Here is a 23,389-nt window from a genome sequence, read left to right on the forward strand (position 1 = left end):
TAACATTGTTTAAATTACAATGATTTTATTCAATTATTACATATAAATACGACTTAAAAAGAAATTAAATGCAGAAATTTAAAAAAAACTCAATTTAGTAATTATCTCATTCATAACATTTAAAAATAATACTGTCCATTATTTACAGATGACAAAATTAATTGAGACTTACATAATCTGACATGGTAAAGAGCAAAGAACTAAAAAGAGGAGAATAAGATTTGGTATAAACACAATCAGAAATAAGGAAAATGGCTTCTCTAGGGAAAAAAGATTACTAAAAAACAATAATGTAAAAATGACAAATTAAATAACAGTTAAATTAAAAGATAAGATGAAATGAAGTAGATTGCACTGGAAATTGATATTCTTTCTTTTAACCATAATTGCTGATACAGTTACTTATGCTTAACATACATCTAACCTCACTAACAGATTCTTAAGACAATAAACTGCATCAGCTTACAACCTGATAGTTCTGTAATGAGTGGATGTCTCAGGGATTAGCATTCTGGAAATTGAAAGGTGTAAAGCAAGTTAAAAGTCAATGCCCTAAGCCACATTTAACCGCTTCCCAGCCTCTGATATAATCATGCTGTCATAAAATGTTCCAATATAGTATTAAGCTGTTACCTTTTGGCCAAATTGTTTCTCTCAAAAATGACATCAGGCTGTGTGTTCATAGTTCCTCTTAATCACTGTTCAGAAGTGATGTATTGACTATCAACAGAAATAATATTTTTTTAAATTTTACATCATTACAGTAAAATAGTGTTGACATATTAAACGTTTTAAAACGCGTGCCACTTTCATAATAGGATAAAATGTGATACCACAATTGTTAAAAAATAACTTTGACTTCTATTTTTATGTTTTGATAAATTTTTATTTTAAAAAGAAATGTTCTGTTTATCTTACATTTAGTGAAAAAGTAGTTTGTTATATTTTGTAAACTAAAATTACCAGAAACCAATATTTGTGGACTTATAGTGTTTACATTTGTTTTAGATATAGAAAATTTTTTAATTAATAATTTATGGAAAAATTGAAATTTTGAGTGAAATAAAATGAAAACTGGAAAGGAATTAATAATCAAATTTTTACTAAAAAATTAAAACACAGAGTACACTTTTCCTGCATGTTGTTAGCATTTATTAGTGGCTAATGACAATAAGATGCAACTTAATTTATTTAAAAAGAACTCACTACTGTTAAGAGTTTTCTGGAGTTACAAAAAAAAAAATATTTGAAATTGCATTATTACAACTCAGTACAGAGGGTTGTAGGAGAAATAACTGTCACTTTTTGGCCGTCAAATTTCTCTAAAATTGTATTAAAATAAAGTTAAGACAGCTACTCAACAAGTGATTTTTAAAACATTAAAAATCCCAAGCGACACCAAAAAGGATATATCTTTCAGTCAACACACCTTTACCTGTCAGTAAGAAAAAATTACCCTGTAAACATTAACATTGATCACAAATAACTATTGAAAAAATTAATGAGCAATAAGAATTAATCATAGCGAGTTACTTTATCTCGATCTCATACAAATTAAAATCTATTGTTTACTTTTTTTAGATAATATTCTATTAATGACTGTCTCAGTTAGCCAAGAAGGAAGAATATCTTCATATAATCTGATAAAAAAATAGATCATTTCTGATGACGACAGAAAATAGGCCAATATCAGGGTTAAACTTCAGTATCTGTTAAATAATGACAATTCATAATTAAAACGGAATGAAAATAATACAAATAAATTTAGAAGAAAAAAATTGGTTTAAAAACACACCAAACAACTCATTCACATGTCCTATTTGTCAACTTCAAATACATTTTAATGCATTTTTTTTTTTTTTTTTTATAGTTTTACCTGTGTGATTTTAGGTAATAAATAAAACTGCATAACAATATTAACACATTTATTTTTGGAATTGTCATTTCATTTAATTTCTGGATTGTCCCTCCCACAATCATCTAATTATATTCCTACTTTGGAATACTCCAATCTGAAACCAGTATGAAGCTGGCTGGACATGGCAAAGATACACCAGTTGGAATCAGTGGTATTATTAAAAGGATGCCAACAGATTAATGTCAGAAGGGAATATTATTAGTAGTATCAGCACTTTTTAACTTAAGTCTTATTCTTGAGTAAAATAAAAGTAAACAACACATTTATGTATGCCTACATAAACTTTACCATCTACTTATACTACATGTGTCAGGCATGTTTTTCAGTAAAACAAAAGGAAAGTAATGGTATATGTGCAGTATTATGGACGACTATAAATAAAAGAACAAGAATTTCATAAAGTAGTAAACGAAACCGTTATAAAAGTAATTGCATTTTTTATGAAATACATGGCACTTTAAATTCAAGTGAAGATATAATTAAATTACTGCCAGATTTACAAAATGAGATAATTACAAAAATGAGAATGATAATTCATAAATTTTCACAATCAGATGTATTAAAATTTGTTTAAACTTCATGAATATTACTTTTCAGTTATGTGACATAATCTTACATATTTTAGTGGAGTAAGAACTCTCGTGGCGATAAAGGATGTAACTTATTGCTCCGCTGTGTTGGTGCTTTTTTTTTCTTTTTGTAGGATGAGAACTGAAGGTGGTAATTTTATTGGTTATCTCTATATGATTATTGTGTTTTAGTTTACGGACAAATTTTTTGTGTTTGATCTTATTGCCATAGGCAATAAGGACGATAGTTGACATTACTTTGCTGTGCAGACACAGACAAGTAGTCTGGACGGTAAACAAACACTTAGAAAAATCACTCGCCTCTTATAATAGAAAAATTGAAGAAATTTTTCTAAGCCCTCGTCCATTCAGAAAGGTGATTACTTTTCCTCTGTTTCTCCTCTCCTATCACCGCTATCCCCAAACTCCTTCAGTTTTATGGAAACATAAGCCCTTCCCTTTTGGTTGACTTTTTTTTTAGAAGGCAGATAGTGTTTTGGAAAAACAAAGCTATAACACAGCAATACTCTGATTTTTATTAAGGGTGCAGGAAGGAGGCTATAGACTTATTGGAGCTTAATTCACCGGGTTAGTCTAGTGGTAAATGTGTCTTCCAAAATTAGCTAGTTTGGAAGTTAAGAGTTCCAACACTGAAACTAGTAAATGCAGTTACTTTTATACGGCTTGAATACTTGATCATGGATACCAGTGTTCTTTGGTGGTTGGGTTTCAATTAACCACACAGCTTTGAAATGGTTGAACTGAGACCATACAAGACTACACTAATATATATCATCCTCTTCTTTTTTTTTTCTGTTTAGCCTCCGGTAACTACCGTTTAGATAATTCTTCAGAGGATGATATGTATGAGTGTAAATGAAGTGTAGTCTTGTACAATCTCAGTTCGACCATTCGTGAGATGTGTGGTTAATTGAAACCCAACCACCAAAGAACACCGGTATCCACGATCTAGTATTCAAATCCATGTAAAAATAACTGGCTTTACTAGGACTTGAATGCTGTAACTCTCGACTTCCAAATCAGCTGATTTGGGAAGACGCGTTAACCACTAGACCAACACAGTGGGTTAATAGTGTGTAATAGGGTTAATAGGAGTGTAATTTATATAGGATCCATGTATGTTTGTTCCACAGTAGCAGCTGAAAAATTGAACCAATTTAGATGTATGACCCCAAGTTGGAATCATTTTACCAGGAGTCATAGGTTATATATATACACACGTTTCAAAAAATTATACTATATACAAAATTATCATTCACACGCTCTTTAATTAACCTATATTGAAGAATTGTTAGTTGTTTTTTTTGAACAATCGTTTTATTTAATATTTTTGGTACTGCAAATAATTCAGAGGAAGTTTATTTTTGAATAATTTAATTTTAACCACCGTTAGGTATTGCCAATGTATCTTTCCAAATTTATCTTATGCTTCGTAATTGATAGTAGTTTAATGGTATGTTTAGTGGTGGCAAATTTAGTAACTTATTTTAATTTTAATTTAATTTTTTTTTCCAAATTTAAGTATAATTTTTCAGATATACCTAAATTACAGCTTTGGTATCACAGTTACTGATTTTTATTCCTCCGAAAGATTATCTTGCGCGTATTTTAGTATTATCTCTGAATAATATACAATATTTTTATAATTTCTAATACTGACTTCCAGAGAGCTATTTTACGTTAAAAAGAATTAATATTTCATTTTTTGAATTTGCAGCTAGAATTATTATTGCAGCTTCAAGTGAGCACTGGATGTGAATGTTTAGTGATAGTTTGAGTTTATCGTTCGCTTGTTATTTTGCTTATTTTGTTAACTACAAAAAGTCCTCAAACACCAAATATTTAGTTTAAAAACTGCAACTCGTCCAGGAAGATATGAAAAAAGCACGTGCTAATATAGAAGGAAGTGCTGGTTTATTTTTAAGTTCAGGTAACATTTGTAGGTTATGCCAAATTTCAAACAATGTTTTTCTAATTTAACATACACACATTTAATCATATTAATATGTCGATAAGTTTAACCCACTGTTTTTGATATTACTGTAGTTGTATATAAGAATATTTTACCTACAAACCAAAAGCTTGATCGTAGGTAGGGTTATCACATTGTATTTAGAGAAAAAAAGAATAAAAACTATCTTCTTGCACACCCAGATTTCTTCAGTTATCTCTTCCAGTACTCCCCCCACACAGATACCTACAGAACACAATATTTACACCAATCATGTATATTATCATAATATTTAATATTGACTACTCTATCATTTAAACTAAATCACCATTGAATACAGTGCTTCCATCTCTAAAGTAGGAAATCCATTCTTTTTAAGTTAAATTTAAATTAAAGTTACAGGTACTTCTTACACTACTTAGCAGGGAGTTAAAGAACTTAGGTGTTAAAGATTTTTGAAACGGTGCACAATAAGGCCTTGGAAGAGTAACATTTACAGCACATGTCTGCCTAGTTATATAATAGCGTTCCCCTTTAGCTATCACCACCCTGTTTTTACCACTTCATTGAAAAAGGTTAGAAGATCTTATAAACAAAGAAATCCAATGCAAAATACAGATATTTACTGAAAATAAAGGGAAAGAATGTTTACCTACTTGCACCACACATTACCAGTACACTAGCATTTTGTAAAATTATAATCAAATCAAGAGAGCCAAAATGTTGATCTGTAGCAATGCAATCCAACCCATAGTTTAATTTTGAATGAATTAGAGAAATGATTTGTCAAACATCCATAGAAAAAATATTTTTTAATATATGTAAACAAATATTTCTTATAAACTACTATCAACCATCAACCCCTAGTATTTAATAGAATTTACCCAAGATATTACTGAAACTGGCATTGTAGTTGTATAAGAGCACAGTCAACACTGGTATGTTAATGGAGCTAATAACCTGGAAGCATATTATAAAGAAGAAATTAGATATTTGATTTTTAACGCATTCCAGATCAATCTACAACCTATCACTATTCTTAACATCTGCAATAAATATTAGCTTTCTCTTACCATAAAATTTATGTGAAATAGGTCATTAACAAATTATAAATAGAATAGGTTCTTAATAACTGGGCCCTGGGGAATATTCAATTAACCTGAAAGTTATTGCTCACACTGTCGCGCATAATTATGGAAAATAGGAAAATAATTCTTGAAATTTTGTCGCATCTGGGAATTACCTTTCAAGTATTACTTCAGATGATGTATGTATGAGTGTAAATGAAATGTAATTTTATGCAGTCTCAGTTCTACGATTCCTGAGATGTGTGGTTAGTTGAAACCCTACCACCAAAAGTGGTAGCGTTTTGACCTTTTGTACAGAGGTCCGTCCCGGTCAGGTATGGCATTTTCACACACGCTACAAATCATTTATCTCATCCTCTGAAGAAATACCTAATGTTGTACCCATTAGACCCTAACTTTGGACCACCAACACTGCTATCCACGGTCTAGTATTCAAATCCCTATAAAAGTAACTGCCTTTACTAGGACTTGATCGCTGGAACTGTGGAATTGCCAAATCAGCTGATTTGGGAAGACTCGTTCACCATTAGACCAACCCAGTGGGTTGAGATGGAAAACCTAAGCTAAACAAACTCAACTTTACTAAATTAGAATTAAATATTCTTTTGTTAAGTAAAATTTCAAAAGTGGAATGACATAAGGAAGGTATCAAAAGTAAACTTTTGCTTTTTTTCAAAATCAGAGGGCTAGTGTTAAAAATCAATTTTGGAATAGGAAAAAAATTCTTGAAATTTTATCTTGGTCAGAATTGGAATTTTTCATATTCAAATTTTCTCATTTGTAGCTGTAGTAGGAAGACATTCTGTAAGCTTAAGGAAATAAATAAAAACTATTTGTTTGATCGACTGTATGGTTGGTGGTAAATAATATTATTTATCAACGTTTAGAAAGCTCATTTTTGAGGGATTATAGATGGATGGTTTCAAACTTCTTGCTACCTATGGTGTCCAGTCACAGTACTCTATCCCCTCGAAAGTTCTGTTAGCAGTGTCAACAACTCTACATCAGATACCCCTTGTAGAAATAGTGAATATTATATGTTAACTTTTTGTAAACTTTACTAAAGTGGTTTTGATCGACTGAAGAAATGTAATTGATCTTGAAAAACATATGTGTAAAAAAGAGTAAATTTAACTTAATCCATTTTGATTCTGTTTAAGTTCTGCAATGAAGGAATAGTGGGAATAAGTTAAAACATTTTTACTGTTAGGATTCCTGTAAGGGAAGATGACAAACAGTCCTGGCTAAGACGATAAAATATCCAGACCTTGTAAGGAAATACCTTTGTGGGTTGATCATTTCTTTTCTTCATTTGTAGCGTTTAATTAATTTTTTTTCTGGATAAGAGGACAATAGGAATAAGGTTACCTGCAGCACTGCATTATTTGGAGACAGTTGGTGAAATTGTTTCCTGAATGATTAGAAAATTGACTCTGGCAGTGAGATAATAACTAGAAATCATAAAACAGATTTACATCCCAACCCCTGTAGGGGAAGACGCCCATCTTGTTACAATTCCAGTCACCATACCTCCTCCCCTTGTCTTAATGTAGGTAGGAGTCTGTCATACGATTTCTGGTCATGGTACTATGTTGTAGTGTAATTTTTCTATATTGAGGACTTCTTTTCGTATACGGGCCATATTAGTTTCTGTGAAAGGTCTGACCTTATTGATTCTATACTTGATTGTTGGTTTTTCATTTGGTTCTTGATATTATCTCTCAGATATTCTTTTTGACTATCAGTTTATTCTTTATGATTGGTATTATTTCAGCCGTTGTAGGTCCAAGGTTTGAATTCCGGTTAGGCATGTCAATTTTTATTCGCTGTTACATACCATTTTCATATCCCACATATAAGCTTCATGCTTATGGGGCGAAAGCATAAAATAATAAATATAGAAATTAACATACTAAAGGTCTGGATGAGTTTTAACAAAGCCTTATTTTACTACCTGCAATTTTTAATGAATCATGTATTTGCACTAAATACTTGGTGTTTTGGGGGTGGCTATAATTTTTCAGATTCTACTTGCAAAATTAAACAAAATATATACTTAGGAAAAGTGGCAGAAACGTTGCAATTTCGCCTTCATTCTCACTGTCGATGACTCTAAGAAATACCATTTACATATCCACCATAAATAGGAGAGTGTCGGACTAGCACTGTCTGCAATTTAGTTAAATCACATTAATATTTTGAAAACGTCTTGTTAAAACTTTTTAAAAATTAGGATTCTAAATACCTTCGCAAATTACAAAATGGCGGCCATGTTTATTGTTATCTCTGTAAACATTAACCCTAATGTAATATAAAATATTAACCCTTTTCTTTTGAACAACATGACCTAGCATAAACAATACTTGATAGTATTTTGAAAAAATTCCCAATTTGGGTCAAGATAGTATAAAATAGTAAATAATACTTTATCCATAAGTATAGGTGAGGGTACAGATGACCCTCAAATCCGCTAACCTGATGATAGAACCCATCGTGTAACGTTTTTAAATTACAACCACTTAAATTTTTTTCATCATTCACGGAACAATTAAGAAATAAGTTGTTGGACCTGTATTTGATACCTAAGACGAATGTCATTTCATATTGAACCAGATGTGAAATAAATAAATGACGTTCTAAATGACAAAATGAAATTACATTACAGAAGAATCAAATACTGACCCTCAACATTACTCAAGCAGAACTGAGGCGACCTAATTTGTGAGTTGTGAACCCAGGAATTTGCACGTTTCAACAAATACTATGTCAAAAAAGGGATTTATTCTCGGGTCACCAAAGTGGCTTTACAAAATGTTACACTGGCCAAAAAATGTTTTTACCATCTCTACTCATAAAACTAGGCCTGATGAAGAATTTTGCTAAAACATCATATGCTTTATGATTATTTAATATTACTTATTGATATTTTTTAAATATGAAATATTTAACAAGTTAACAGGTCACTTATTTAGCATAACAATTTAGTGATTTTTCAGTTCCATTTACTAGGTAGAACTTTCGAATAAACAAAATGTTGATTCAGCAGCCTTTTTTCTACAAGGTAGTGCTAATTGGTCTTTGAGTTTGATATATTCAACATGAAAGTTTTTTAAAAGGTACATTTATTACTGATTTTTTATGAAAGTCTTAACATATAGATCAGGAAGAGCTATGTGACAAATTTCATCCAGTTTATCTGGAATAGTTTGAGAAAAAGATACCTTAAATTTACGGTAATGCAAATTTACAGTAATTTGAAAAATCTGTTACTGATTTGAGTGAAGCATGATATCATTATTAAATTTACAATTCAAATGAAGACCTTCATCATACTCAGGTCTACTAACACTTCATTAAAAAGGCCTCTTTTTACATTTCCTTTTATAGTTTCTTTCACTAGAGAGTAGTCTAATGCACACCGCATACACCGAAGTGCAATTCTCAGTTGATCTATTTTTTCAGTCCCAAGATTTTTTTTGTCTTCAGTCATTTGACTGGTTTGATGCAGCTCTCCAAGATTCCCTATCTAGTGGAATCTCAGTATACCCCTTACATCCTACATCCCTAACAATTTGTTTTACTTATTTTATTTTATTTAATTTGTTTTACATATTCCAAACATGGCCTGCCTAAACAATTTTTTCCTTCTACCTGTCCTTCCACTGTTATAGCGACTATTCCAGGATGCCTTAGTATGTGGCCTATAACTCTTTCTCTTCTTTTAACTATATTTTTTCCAAATGCTTCTTTCTTCATCTATTTGCCGCAATACCTCTTCATTTGTCACTTTATCCACCCATCTGATTTTTAAAATTATCCTATAGCACCGCATTTCAAAAGCTTCTAATTTTTTCTTCTCAGATACTTCGATTGTCCAAGCTTCACTTCCATATAAAGCAACACTCCAAACATATACTTCCAACATTTTTTTCCTGACATTTAAATAAATTTTTGATGTAAACAAATTATATTTCTGACTGAAGGCTCGTTTCGCTTGTGCTATTCGGCATTTTATATCGTTCCTGCTTCGTCCATCTTTAGTAATTCTACTTCCCAAATAACAAAATTCTTCTACCTTCATAATCTTTTCTCCTCCTATTTTCACATTCAGTGGTCCATCTTTGTAATTTCTAATACATTTCATTACTTTTGCTTTGTTCTTGTTTATTTTCATGCGATAGTTCTTGCATAGGACTTCATCTATGCCATTCATTGTTTCTTCTAAATCCTTTTTACTCTCGGCTAGAATTACTATATCATCAGCAAATCGTAGCATCTTTATCTTTTCACCTTGTACTGTTACTCCGAATCTAAATTGTTCTTTAACGTCATTAACTGCTAGTTCCATGTAAAGATTAAAAAGTAATGGGGATAGGGAACATCCTTGTCAGACTCCCTTTCTTATTACAGCTTCTTTCTTATGGTCTTCAATTATTACTGTTGCTGTTTGGTTCCTGTACATGTTAGCAATATTTTTAAAATGCTGAACATTTTATTCCAGTCTACGTTATCGGATGCCTTTTCTAGGTCTATAAACGCCAAGTATGTTGGTTTGTTTTTCTTTAATCTTCCTTCTACTATTAATCTGAGGCCTAAAATTGCTTCCCTTTTCCCTATACTTTTCCTGAAACCAAATTGGTCTTCTCCTAACACTTCTTCCACTCTCCTCTCAATTCTTCTGTATAGAATTCTAGTTAAGATTTTTGATGCATGACTAACTAAACTAGACTAACTAAACTAATTGTTCTGTATTCTTCACATTTATCTGCGCCCCTGCTTTCTTTGGTATCATGACTATAACACTTTTTTTGAAGTCTGACGGAACTTCACCTTTTTCATAAATATTACACACCAGTTTGTATAATCTATCAATCGCTTCCTCACCTGCACTGTGAAGTAGTTCTACAGGTATTCCGTCTATTCCAGGAGCGTTTCTGCCATTTAAATCTTTTAATGCTCTCTTAAATTCAGATCTCAGTAATGTTTCTCCCATTTCATCCTCCTCAACTTCCTCTTCTTCCTCTATAACACCATTTTCTAATTCATTTCATCCGTATAACTCTTCAATATATTCCACCCATCTATCGACTTTATCTTTCGTATTATATATTGGTTTACCATCTTTGTTTAACACATTATTAGATTTTAATTTATGTATCCCAAAATTTTCATTAACTTTCCTGTATGCTCCGTCTATTTTACCAATGTTCATTTCTCTTTCCATTTCTGAACGCTTTTCTTTAATCCATTCTTCTTTCGCTAGTTTGCACTTGCTGTTTATAGCATTTCTTAATTGTCGATAGTTCCTTTTACTTTCTTCATCACTAGCATTCTTATATTTCGTACGTTCATCCATCAGCTGCAATATATCGTCTGAAATCCAAGGTTTTCTACCAGTTCTCTTTGTTCCACCTAAGTTCGCTTCTGCTGATTTAAGAATTTCCTTTTTAACATTCTCTGATTCTTCTTCTTCATTTTCTACCTTATCTTTTTTACTCAGACCTCTTGCGAAGTCCTCCTCAAATATCTTGTTTACCTCCTCTTCCTCAAGCTTCTCTAAATTCCACCGATTCATCTGACACCTTTTCTTCAGGCTTTTAAACCCCAATCTACATTTCATTATCACCAAATTATGGTCGCTATCAATGTCTGCTCCAGGGTAAGTCTTGCAGTCAATAAGTTGATTTCTAAATATTTGCTTAACCATGATATAATCTATCTGATACCTTGCAGTATCGCCTGGCTTTTTCCATGTGTATATTCTTCTATTATGATTTTTAAATTGGGTGTTGGCAATTACTAAATTATACTTCGTGCAAAACTCTATAAGTCTGTCCCCTCTTTCATTACTTTTGCCTAGCCCGTATTCACCCACTATATTTCCTTTTTTGCCTTTTCCAATGCTTGCATTCCAGTCTCCAACTATTATTAAATTTTCATCTCCTTTTACGTGTTTAATTGCTTCATCAATCTCTTTGTATACTCACTACCTCATCATCATCATGGGCGCTTGTAGGCATATAGACGTTAACAATCGTTGTTGGCTTAGGTTTTGATTTTATCCTTATTACAATGATTCTATCGCAATGCGTTTTGAAATACTCTACTCTCTTCCCTATCTTCTTGTTCATTATGAAACCTACTCCTGCCTTCCCATTATTTGAAGCTGAGTTAATTATTCTGAAATCACCTGGCCAAAAGTCGCCTTTCTCTTCCCACTGAATCTCACTAATTCCTACTACATCCACATTTATCCTATCCATTTCCCTTTTTAAATTTTCTAGCCTACCAACCTTTTTCAAACTTCTAACATTCTACGCTCCGACTCCTAGAATGTTATTTTTTAATTTTCTGGTGACCCCTTCCTTAGTAGTCCCCACCCGGAGACGTGGGGATGTAGTCCCAAGATATACAGTTTATATATAGACAGACTCCCAACACCATTTTCAATATATCACTACAAAAACTGAGTATGACCTCCCGTTTTCCATCAAATGCAGTAGAAATTTCATTGTATCCACCTTCTTCAATAGCTTCAGCAGCAGCCTGCTTCATTCAAATTTGAGAAACACTTTCTATGGCTGGACCCATAATTTCAGGAGGTGCTAAACCAATCATACAACATTCTACTTGCAGAGCTACTACTCTTCTATTAATATGCAGGGTATATGCTAATTGTAACACTAGTTTTATAATATTTTTACTCTCAAAATTACAAAACAGTTTGTGTACCACAATTTTTGCACAAAATTTTAAATGAAACAGCTAGGCCAAATCAAGTAGTAAATCCGCTTAGGCAATATTTACAAACAAGAATTAAACATTGCTCTAAGCAAACTATCTAGTTAGTTGGTTTCACATCTTTAGGATCGAAACAGAATATCTTCATCTCTGTTCAATCAAAGACAAACCAGTGAACGTCATGACAAACTATGAACATTTTCTTCTGCCTGCTGCAGTAATGAGTATGAGGCATTTTACTTTTCATAATCTAGTTAATCCTAATCTCTTGAGGATATTTGCTTCATTAAACTCGGAGCCCAAATGAAATGAGTCTTTTTAATAAAAAATAAATAAAAATTGTGCATAACCTAACATTTCAGTGGTAAACTGAAAGTTTCTGAGTATGTATTCCGAAATAATCGGTCACGATTAACTTACACCTCTTAGATTTGTTTCATTGTTCGTGGAACAAATAATACTAGTTAGTTCATCTGTATATTTGATACACAAGTTGAATGTCATTTCATTGTAAGCCAGACATGTATGTCAGAGTCAATAAATAATTCAAAACTAATGACAGAACAACTCTTGTTAATTTTAAGTTTGTGTGTGTTTTAAGTAGTGAAGTATTCAGTAGCAGTTTTGAGGATATTTGTATCCCTCAACTGTGAATTAGTTCAGTAGGTTTTGAGTCTTATTCAGCCCGTTAGACCATATGGTTGAATAATGGCTTTGTTATGATGAAATGAAAGTAAGTAATCCAAGGGACCAGTTAGGCTGCTTAACCCGGGAAATTTTCCTACAAAGATTATATATGTAGTTTTACCTTCTTTATGAAGTTGAAATAAATTACAAATTATCCTTGATGAATTTTATAACTTATATAAAATAACTTAATTCAGTTATGTGGTATTATAGTTATGATATTTTTTTTGCTCGTGTTAAAATTTGGCTGATACCACAGGCAATTTTTTGTTCATAGGCCTTCACACAGTAACCAAATTAAGAAACTATTGGAACAAAAAATGACCCATGTGAATTATCTTCCACTAATGATGGGTTCTACAAATGACAAAACTGGGAACAGACTGCAAAATTCATCATCGTACAATTTAGACGCATAATTTTTTGTCAATTCAATTAAAATATATAAAATGTGCCAAAGATTTCTATACATTGAGCTATTATATATATGCTTGTAAGGAGACACTTATGAAAGGAGACATTTAAGAAACTCATAGAACCATATTTAAATTTTGGTCACACATTAGCAGCAGACAACCAGTATAATAGCGTAGGTCAGGCAGAAAAATTAAGGAATGTACACACTGCAGGAATCTGAGAAGTAATAGGGTAGTTATGTTGTACAGATATTACCGAAGTATTTGCACTGTAAATTTGTACACATGTGGTAGCCTTGAAATGGAAGGCTGCAAAAAAGGTCGTACAACAAACCTTCCAGTACCATCTACAAAGCATGGAGAAGAAATATTTGATGTAATTAAGCGTGGTGGTAGTATGAAAAACCGTGAACCTGAATTTGTTGTATATTTGTTATTTACAACAAAGGGGCAGGATTTTCAAATATTAATATCCTCAAAAGTTTGATGTATAAGAAAATTATGGGTCCAGCGATAGAAGTTGTTGCTCAAATTTTAATGAAGCAAAAATTTTAATTCAGAATTTTGAAAATTTTCAAAGCAGAAATTTCAAATTTCAGTAATTTTCAAATGGCAGAATTTTCTCATTATCTGTGCTGCTCAGTTAATTGTACAGAAAGGTAGCCTTCGATATGATAATTGGAATATGTGTTGTAAATGCATACTCATTGTTTGAGGTCACCCACAGAAAAAGCCAGAATCTGTAAATTTTGAACGTCTGATAAAATCATATTTTATAAAAATATTGTAAAAACAGCGAATATTTATTTTCATGTCAGTGTGGTTAGACTAAATTGTCTTTGGAAATAGACAGAAAACTTTTACACTTGCAGTTACAGTTCTGGGAAGTATTGTATCCTATTTCCCAGCTTAAATTAGATATAAAACCACCAACATTTTTCCTTAATTTGGATTCCAGAAATTACAGTAGGACCTTTATTAGAAGAGTTGAAATCCGGGTGAAATTTTTTGCTAGCCATAACTCGAAAACAAAGCATTTCCAAACCTATGTTTATATGAACTTTTTTCATTAGTTTCACCAGTAGAACATGTCCTTAAGTTTCTCCATTTCTTTGTGGGAATTCTGTATAAAATAGATTTATTTTAAAAGAAATTCTTTTAAACGTTCTAAAAATTAATCATGCTGTAATAAATACCATTCATCCTGAATTTCATATTCGTTTAAGTTCTGTTTTGGAAGAATGAAACACCACTCTCTTTATTCACAGGTTTTAACTCTCAAAAAATAATAATTAAATGACCTAACTTTTAACATAACTATTCATTTTTGTATAGGTAATGGAGGTTGTGATCAACTCTGCTTTTCATTCCCACCTGATTATTCATTAAGTACATTCCAATTCAAATGTGATTGCGCTATCGGACAGTTAGTAAATAATGTTGGACATAAATGTGAAAACGTTGATGAATATTTGTTATTCACCACTAGAACTGAAATACGTGCTATAAATCTGGATCCAAAATCAACTAGTGTACCTATCAGACCAGTTGTAAGTATATTTTATTCATTTTTGAGATTGATGTTTATAAATTGTTACTATTTTTATTTGTCATTTTCAATTAATTTTGTTTACTTCAGGTTGTAACATTTTCCATATAACTTTTTCATGCTTTGTTTAAAGGAAAGAGTAATATAATCATAAACATTTCTGGTATTGACATTTTGCATGGTTTATGCAGTTTTGTCATCCCTAAATCTTTTCAATTAAATTAAAAAAAAAAACAATTATTCATGCATAATAATAAATTTTTGGTTCTTAGTTCTAGGAACCAATGGATCAATTTGGATAAAAATCTCTTGTACATGTTTCTTACCATAGATGGTCTTATTGCATTTGAGTACAATAATTGAAATTCTTCTATTGAATGGTTGATTTATTTGCCTGATATTCTGGAATTTTCTAAATATCTAATGTTGCATTGTTGATACAAAGCTCACAGGCAGCTGGATCCCTTGGTTGTGTCATAAATATTATTTTACTTGTTATATTTATGGATCACCAAGCAAAGGTGTGTTAATTAACATCTGGCAACAGATGTACACTAAAAGACAGTATTGACAAGTCATTAGTGTTAAAATATAACTGGTCCAGCCAAGTCTCAAACATTCTACCTCCTGGAAGGAAGACAAGTTAATCCATTTCACCACCTCAGTACACTGTGTTGTTAACCTAAGGTAATAAAAATTGTACTATTAATAATATTGAAAAAGAAAAATCTAGAAGGAACTAAAAGGGATTCTTTTCTTAGAATAGCAGGTCCATTTAACAATTTGTTCCTTGTAATACAGACAATGGCATCACCAAAAGCTTTTGTTCGACCAGAAGAATTACCAGATCGGGAAAAGAATTTATAGAAAAATGTAAGGGCACGGACAATGAAAATTATTACACTACAACAATTAAAGGGACGAGTCAGGTACTGATTTTGTAGGCCAGGGAATATAAATACTGCCAGGGATCAGCAGATAGAATCAGTAGTACTGTGAGGCCACATTCGGTGCAGTTGTGATAACACTGACAGTATTCCAATGTGCGCAGGAGTTGTTCGTTGTGTTATTGGTAACAGAAATGAAAATGACAGTATTATATTCATTCATATAGGGTAGTTTTTTTATTAAGGGTAAAAGTAATAATGGTTGCTGAAAGTGAATGGTATGAACTTTAGACTTTTCTATTGTTTTCTAGTTGTTAATGCAATATTAGCTTCTAGCAGTCATTATAACATATGTAGTAAATTTGACTTTATTTTGGTATTTATTTATTATTATTTATTTGTCTTTTGGATAATAAATTGTATTTGCAAAAAATTTTACATTGTTACTCTATCCTTGATGAACCATAAACACGCGACAATATTTTCATGAAAAAAAAAAATATGTAACTTTCTTTACATTGGTTAATTTAAAATAAGAATAAATTTGGTTTTTATACATTTTTATTTTCACTATTAAAGTAAGGCTACTGACTGCTAAGAATGCCAAAGATAGCTACAAATTAGATAACAAGCTAATGTTGTCATGAAAGTAGAAGAGAAGAAAATAGAGCTACGTGACTATCCTTCTCTAGTAGGAGTTTGAGGCTTGGTTGAATCAGGTGTATCTAAACACTAATGATTCATTGTTTTTGTATCCAACCAACATTATTTTCTTGGGTTCTAATTAATAATAAATTCTTAAATTCTTATCTGGTGACTCATAGATGTAAAAAGCTACATGAACAAGGGCTGATGCTTCTTATAGGCCCAATCAAGAAAAATGTACAAGGTATCTGGATGCTAACAATATAGCATACAAATCAATCAGTCTTGATTGGATGGAGTCTTGTACAATAGAAATCATTCTGATTTCTATGTTGAATTTTAAATCCAATTCGCCAATATTAATTTTAATTGAATCTGGATGCCATTGTTAGCACTCTTTAATATTTTAGTTGTTGTAGTTCGGTAAATGGAACAGTTGTAATCAGCCAGCTCATGTGACTCCCTCCAGAAGGGAGAGTGCTTTGCTTCCTCCAAACATTAGGGTTCCTGGAAGATGTATTCCTGTTAGGCTAAAAGACGATAGCACCAAAAGGACTTCAAGGGATGAACTAAAGGGGAATCATTCTGGGAGTATGAAGCTATATGCGCTTAGTCTCCCATGATCAGCCCCAGTCAGTGGAATACACAAGGGGGAGTTACCAGGTTTGAACCCGCCCCCTTGAAGGTTCAAGTACTTTTCAATATTATGCCTATATAAAATAAAAATACTATAAACTTACACATATATATTGGAACATCTTTTTAAAAATCCATTGCATTCTCTCCTCTAATTTCTCACTGTCAGAGTAACAAAATCTATTAACATAAGATCCCATTCCTTCTTCAATAATGTAATCCCTGTACTTGGAGCTGCGTCACATACAGTACATCACTTAACATATGACACAGTAGCCGTCATTCAGCATTCTGAAAAGGCGGCAGTGCTGTCACTGGCATGGTTGGTGTCAAAGCGTATACCCCTCCTGGTCTACTGAAAGAGAGGGAAGATCATCAAAGAGAGGGAAGATTAATAAGAAGGTATGATTATAATACCAACCTTGTATTAAAATTAGGCTGACACCATATAAACTTACTTGTAAAACATATTGTTAGGACAGCTCTGCAGTGGCAGCAGTGCATATATGAAATATTGTGCATTGTCAAATGGTATTCACTCATTAGTTTGAGTTCAAATTTTGTTGTGGAATGTTTGTTTAACATTGTGTGCATTTCACACTTCATATTTTTAAATAGAAACTTCACATTATCGTTCCGTGTTCTTTAATATATTTAAGTGACCTCAAAGTTCAATTTTACAATTTTTTAGGAAAAGTGGCATGCCAGTAGTGATTCTTGTAATGTTAGTGAAAATTTCACATTGCCAAATATTTCTTCGCTGACGCAACATGTCGATGCTGTCGCAAACATTCTTCTCAAAACTAGTTTCACACCCTCTTGTGTAAACTTGGCTGGTATTGAATGTACATTGACATCACTCAATAATGTTAAAATGCTCGCTGAATCATTTAGAAGTGATAAGTGTATTGTTCTGGTTCTGGAAGCTTCAACATCTTCAAGTTCCAGTGGACTACACACTTATGATATTAGTGTTTACGTGTTTCTTGTCTAATGAACAAGAAACTGGATGTTTGAGCAATATCTGGGAACCAAATCCAGGGTTTGTTTTTCCAACAAAAGGAAAGAGAAATCTGCGATTTTTGTTTAAATGGCTTTACTGCTGGAAGTGTCTTACATATTCTGAATTTAAGGGAGGGAGTTTTTGTAAATTTTGTGCACTTTTTGCTCCAAGAAATGGTGTTGCATCTAGCATGCAACCCTTAGGTAAACTTTGTAGTGAGAAATTTAACAACTGGAAGGATGCCATCATCGATTTTCAGAACATGAGAAGTGTCTGTCTTTGACAAAGAAAGTTTGGAGGTAGCCGGTACTTTGACTGAAATTTCATGTGAGACGAAAAAAATGATAAACCTTTATCAACTGCAAAAAGTGCAGCTTTAGTACACGTAAATAGTAATAAAAATAAATATTAAAATACATATAAACGTTTTTATAAGTAATTCAAAGTTTGTCCAAGTTGCATGAAATGTGTTTTGGATAATTATTTATGAAATATTTACAAAATGGTCATATCTATCATACAAAAATTATATAAGCTTTTGCATTCAGTTTAGAAATTTTTATTTAGATTTATATATCTATTCGTTCTGTAATATTTTATAAGTATTTGAATTAGATAACTTGAATTAAAAGCATGAATTATTAATGAAACTAAACAATGGTTTTTAGGTTATTATACTGGATTGATTATGGTCATATCCACGTATCGGTAAAGCATATCTTGATGGCAGTCACTGGCAACCTATGGTTACATCTGGTATTGGTACACCTCGTGATTTAACTGTTGATATGTTAACACATGATGTTTACTGGGTTGATGTAAAACTGGATAACATACAAAAAGTTTCATTCAATGGACAAAATAGACAGGTAATATAATATAAAGAAAGATCTATGCTAATAACCTATTGAATCCAAAATTACAAGTTGTTTGAAACAGTTCACAAAAGATGTTGTACATGGTTCCCAGTAAAAATACAGCAAAAAAATCCCATCAGACTAAAAGCAAAGTACTGACCATTATATTTTAGAATGGCAATTTTATCAAAAGATTTTATATAAAAGAATATCTGGTATTCTATAGTCATTATGTGGAGATACACATATTATCTAGTAAATGTTTACCTTTTTATAAATATTTACAAAAAATGGTTCTTTGAAACAGTTTTTAATATTTTTCATTTTTAAAATTTAGGTAAGAAATTATATCATCATATAATGATAATTATTATTTCAAATTTTTACTCTTTCTGTTTAAATGCCTTATATAATTTGATGTTCTACACACTTTCTGGTATTGTAATAATCATAAACTGTTGAAACAATGAACAATTTATACCTACACTACTATTACTACTATTACTTAAGCCACCGGGTTGGACTAGTGGTTCAAATCATCGCAAATCAGCTGATTTCAAAGTCAAGAGTTCTAAGATTCAAATCCTAATAAAGGCAGTTACTTTTATACAGATTTGAATACTAGATCGTGGATATCAGTGTTCTTTGGTGGTTGGGTTTCAATTAACCACACATCTCAGGAACAATCGACCTAAGACTGTACAAGACTACACTTCATTTATATTCATACATATCATCCTCATTCATCCTCTGAAGTAATACCTTACGGTGGTTCCGGAGGTTAAACAGAAAAAAGAAAAAAAGAACTACTTCTGTTACCTAATCTTTTATATTGGAAGATGAGAGTTTGCGTTATTTTCTTTTTTTTTTTTGTCTTCAGTCATTTGACTGGTTTGATGCAGCTCTCCAAGATTCCCTATCTAGTGCTAGTCGTTTCATTTCAGTATACCCTCTACATCCTACATCCCCAACAATTTGTTTTACATACTCCAAATGTGGCCTGCCTACACAATTTTTCCCTTCTACCTGTCCTTCCAATATTAAAGCGACTATTCCAGGATGCCTTAGTATGAGGCCTATAAGTCTGTTTCTTCTTTTAACTATATTTTTCCAAATGCTACTTTCTTCATCTATTTGCCGCAATACCTCTTCATTTGTCACTTTATCCACCCATCTGATTTTTAACATTCTCCTATAGCACCACATTTCAAAAGCTTCTAATCTTTTCTTCTCAGATACTCCGATTGTCCAAGTTTCACTTCCATATAAAGCGACACTCCAAACATACACTTTCAAAAATCTTTTCCTGACATTTAAATTCATTTTTGATGTAAACAAATTATATTTCTTACTGAAGGCTCGTTTAGCTTGTGCTATTCGGCATTTTATATCGCTCCTGCTTCGTCCATCTTTAGTAATTTTACTTCCCAAATAACAAAATTCTTCTACCTCCATAATCTTTTCTCCTCCTATTTTCACATTCAGTGGTCCATCTTTGTTATTTCTACTACATTTCATTACTTTTGTTTTGTTCTTGTTTATTTTCACGCGATAGTTTTTGCGTAGGACTTCATCTATGCCGTTCATTGTTTCTTCTAAATCCTTTTTACTCTCGGCTAGAATTACTATAACATCGGCAAATCGTAGCATCTTTATCTTTTCACCTTGTACTGTTACTCCGAATCTAAATTGTTCTTTAACATCATTAACTGCTAGTTCCATGTAAAGATTAAAAAGTAACGGCGATAGGGAACATCCTTGTCGGACTCCCTTTCTTATTAGGGCTTCTTTCTTATGTTCTTCAATTGTTATTGTTGCTATTTGGTTCCTGTACATGTTAGCAATTGTTCTTCTATCTCTGTATTTGAACCCTAATTTTTTTAAAATGCTGAACATTTTATTCCAGTCTACGTTATCGAAAGCCTTTTCTAGGTCTATAAACGCCAAGTATGTTGGTTTGTTTTTCTTTAATCTTCCTTCTACTATTAATCTGAGGCCTAAAATTGCTTCCCTTGTCCCTATACTTTTCCTGAAACCAAATTGGTCTTCTCCTAACACTTATTCCACTCTCCTCTCAATTCTTCTGTATAAAATTCTAGTTAAGATTTTTGATGCATGACTAGTTAAACTAATTGTTCTGTATTCTTCACATTTATCTGCCCCTGCTTTCTTTGGTATCATAACTATAACACTTTTTTTGAAGTCTGATGGAAATTCCCCATTTTCATAAATATTACACACCAGTTTGTATAATCTATCAATCGCTTCCTCACCTGCACTGCGCAGTAATTCTACAGGTATTCCGTCTATTCCAGGAGCCTTTCTGCCATTTAAATCTTTTAATGCTCTCTTAAATTCAGATCTCAGTATTGTTTCTCCCATTTCATCCTCCTCAACTTCCTCTTCTTCCTCTATAACACCATTTTCTAATTCATTTCCTCCGTATAACTCTTCAATATATTCCACCCATCTATCGACTTTACCTTTCGTATTATATATTGGTGTACCATCTTTGTTTAACACATTATTACATTTTAATTTATGTACCCCAAAATTTTCCTTAACTTTCCTGTATGCTCCGTCTATTTTACCAATGTTCATTTCTCTTTCCACTTCTGAACACTTTTCTTTAATCCACTCTTCTTTCGCCAGTTTGCACTTCCTGTTTATAGCATTTCTTAATTGCCGATAGTTCCTTTTACTTTCTTCATCACTAGCATTCTTATATTTTCTACGTTCATCCATCAGCTGCAATATATCGTCTGAAACCCAAGGTTTTCTACCAGTTCTCTTTATTCCGCCTAAGTTTGCTTCTGCTGATTTAAGAATTTCCTTTTTAACATTCTCCCATTCTTCTTCTACATTTTCTACCTTATCTTTTTTACTCAGACCTCTTGCGATGTCCTCCTCAAAAATCTTCTTTACCTTCTCTTCCTCAAGCTTCTCTAAATTCCACCGATTCATCTGACACCTTTTCTTCAGGTTTTTAAACCCCAATCTACATTTCATTATCACCAAATTATGGTCGCTATCAATGTCTGCTCCAGGGTAAGTTTTGCAGTCCAGGAGTTGATTTCTAAATCTTTGCTTAACCATGATATAATCTATCTGATACCTTGCAGTATCGTCTGGCTTTTTCCAAGTGTATATTCTTCTATTATGATTTTTAAATTGGGTGTTGGCAATTACTAAATTATACTTCGTGCAAAACTCTATAAGTCTGTCCCCTCTTTCATTCCTTTTGCCCAGCCCGTATTCACCCACTATATTTCCTTCCTTGCCTTCTCCAATGCTTGCATTCCAATCTCCAACTATTATTAAATTTTCATCTCCTTTTACGTGTTTAATTGCTTCATCAATCTCTTCGTATACACACTCTACCTCATCATCATCATGGGCGCTTGTAGGCATATAGACGTTAACAATCGTTGTCGGTTTAGGTTTTGATTTTATCCTTATTACAATGATTCTATCGCTATGGGTTTTGAAATACTCCACTCTCCTCCCTATCTTCTTGTTCATCACGAAACCTACTCCTGCCTGCCCATTATTTGAAGCTGAGTTAATTACTCTAAAATCACCTGACCAAAAGTCGCCTTCCTCTTCCCACCGAACCTCACTAATTCTCCTACTATATCCACATTTGTCCTACCCATTTCCCTTTTTAAATTTTCTAGCCTACCAACCTTTTTTAAGCTTCTAACATTCCACGCTCCGACTCGTAGAATGTTATTTTTTAATTTTCTGGTGACCCCTTCCTTAGTAGTCCCCACCCGGAGATCCGAACGGGGGACTATTTTACCTCCGGAATATTTTACCAAGGAAGGCGCCTCCATTATTGTTATGTGAAAATGCAGAGAGCCACATTTTCTTGGAAAAAAAGCAGCTGTAGTTTTCCATTGCTTTCAGCTGCGCAGTACTCAGAGGACTGAGTGATGTTGATACGGCCGTTTAAGTCGTCCGGACTCACGCCCCTAACAACTACTGAAAGAGCTGCTGACCTCTTTCAGGAATCATTCCTTAGTCTGGCTCTCAACAGATACCTCTCCGATATGGTTGCACCTTCGGTCCAGCTACTCTGTATCCCTGAGCACTCAAGCCCCCTCACCAACGGCAAGGTCTCATGATTCATAGAGGAGGATTATTGCGTTATTAGCAGTTATAATTGTGTTAAAAATAAATTAAAAATTCCCTTTTATTCAAACAATATTAATGCACTGATGAGGTTTTAAGAGTATTTTGAAAAAGCTAAATTTGTTGGATATTCATTTCATATTTATTATACATTTTCAAATATTTAGAAAAAAAATGCATGAATTTTTTATTATTATTATTTGCTGATTATACTTATTTATTATTTTTTCATAGCTGCTCACTATTAATTTATAAAATTAATATTTTATTAATATTTAATAAAATTT

The 23,389-nt window shown here is 32.3% G+C and overlaps 1 protein-coding gene across 4 annotated transcripts in view; it reads left to right on the forward strand.

Moving 5' to 3' along the window:
- Positions 1–4,183: 4,183 nt before the first annotated feature.
- The window catches only part of LOC142331222 (low-density lipoprotein receptor-related protein 5-like), a 34,437-nt gene continuing 15,231 nt past the window's right edge, over positions 4,184–23,389 (forward strand). Inside the window, exons 1-2 of one of the 4 annotated variants that reach the window (XM_075376971.1) lie at positions 4,184–4,438; positions 14,727–14,941. In XM_075376971.1, coding sequence (XP_075233086.1) covers positions 4,384–4,438; positions 14,727–14,941 — 270 coding nt within the window. In that variant the 5' untranslated portion in view covers positions 4,184–4,383. Of the gene's footprint in view, positions 4,439–14,726; positions 14,942–18,779; positions 18,981–23,389 lie in introns of those variants that run through there. The other 3 variants (XR_012757923.1, XM_075376970.1, XM_075376969.1) reach the window with 3 other exon arrangements.

Source organism: Lycorma delicatula, chromosome 10, assembly GCF_047948215.1.
Source record: "Lycorma delicatula isolate Av1 chromosome 10, ASM4794821v1, whole genome shotgun sequence".
NCBI classification, from domain to species: domain Eukaryota; kingdom Metazoa; phylum Arthropoda; class Insecta; order Hemiptera; family Fulgoridae; genus Lycorma; species Lycorma delicatula.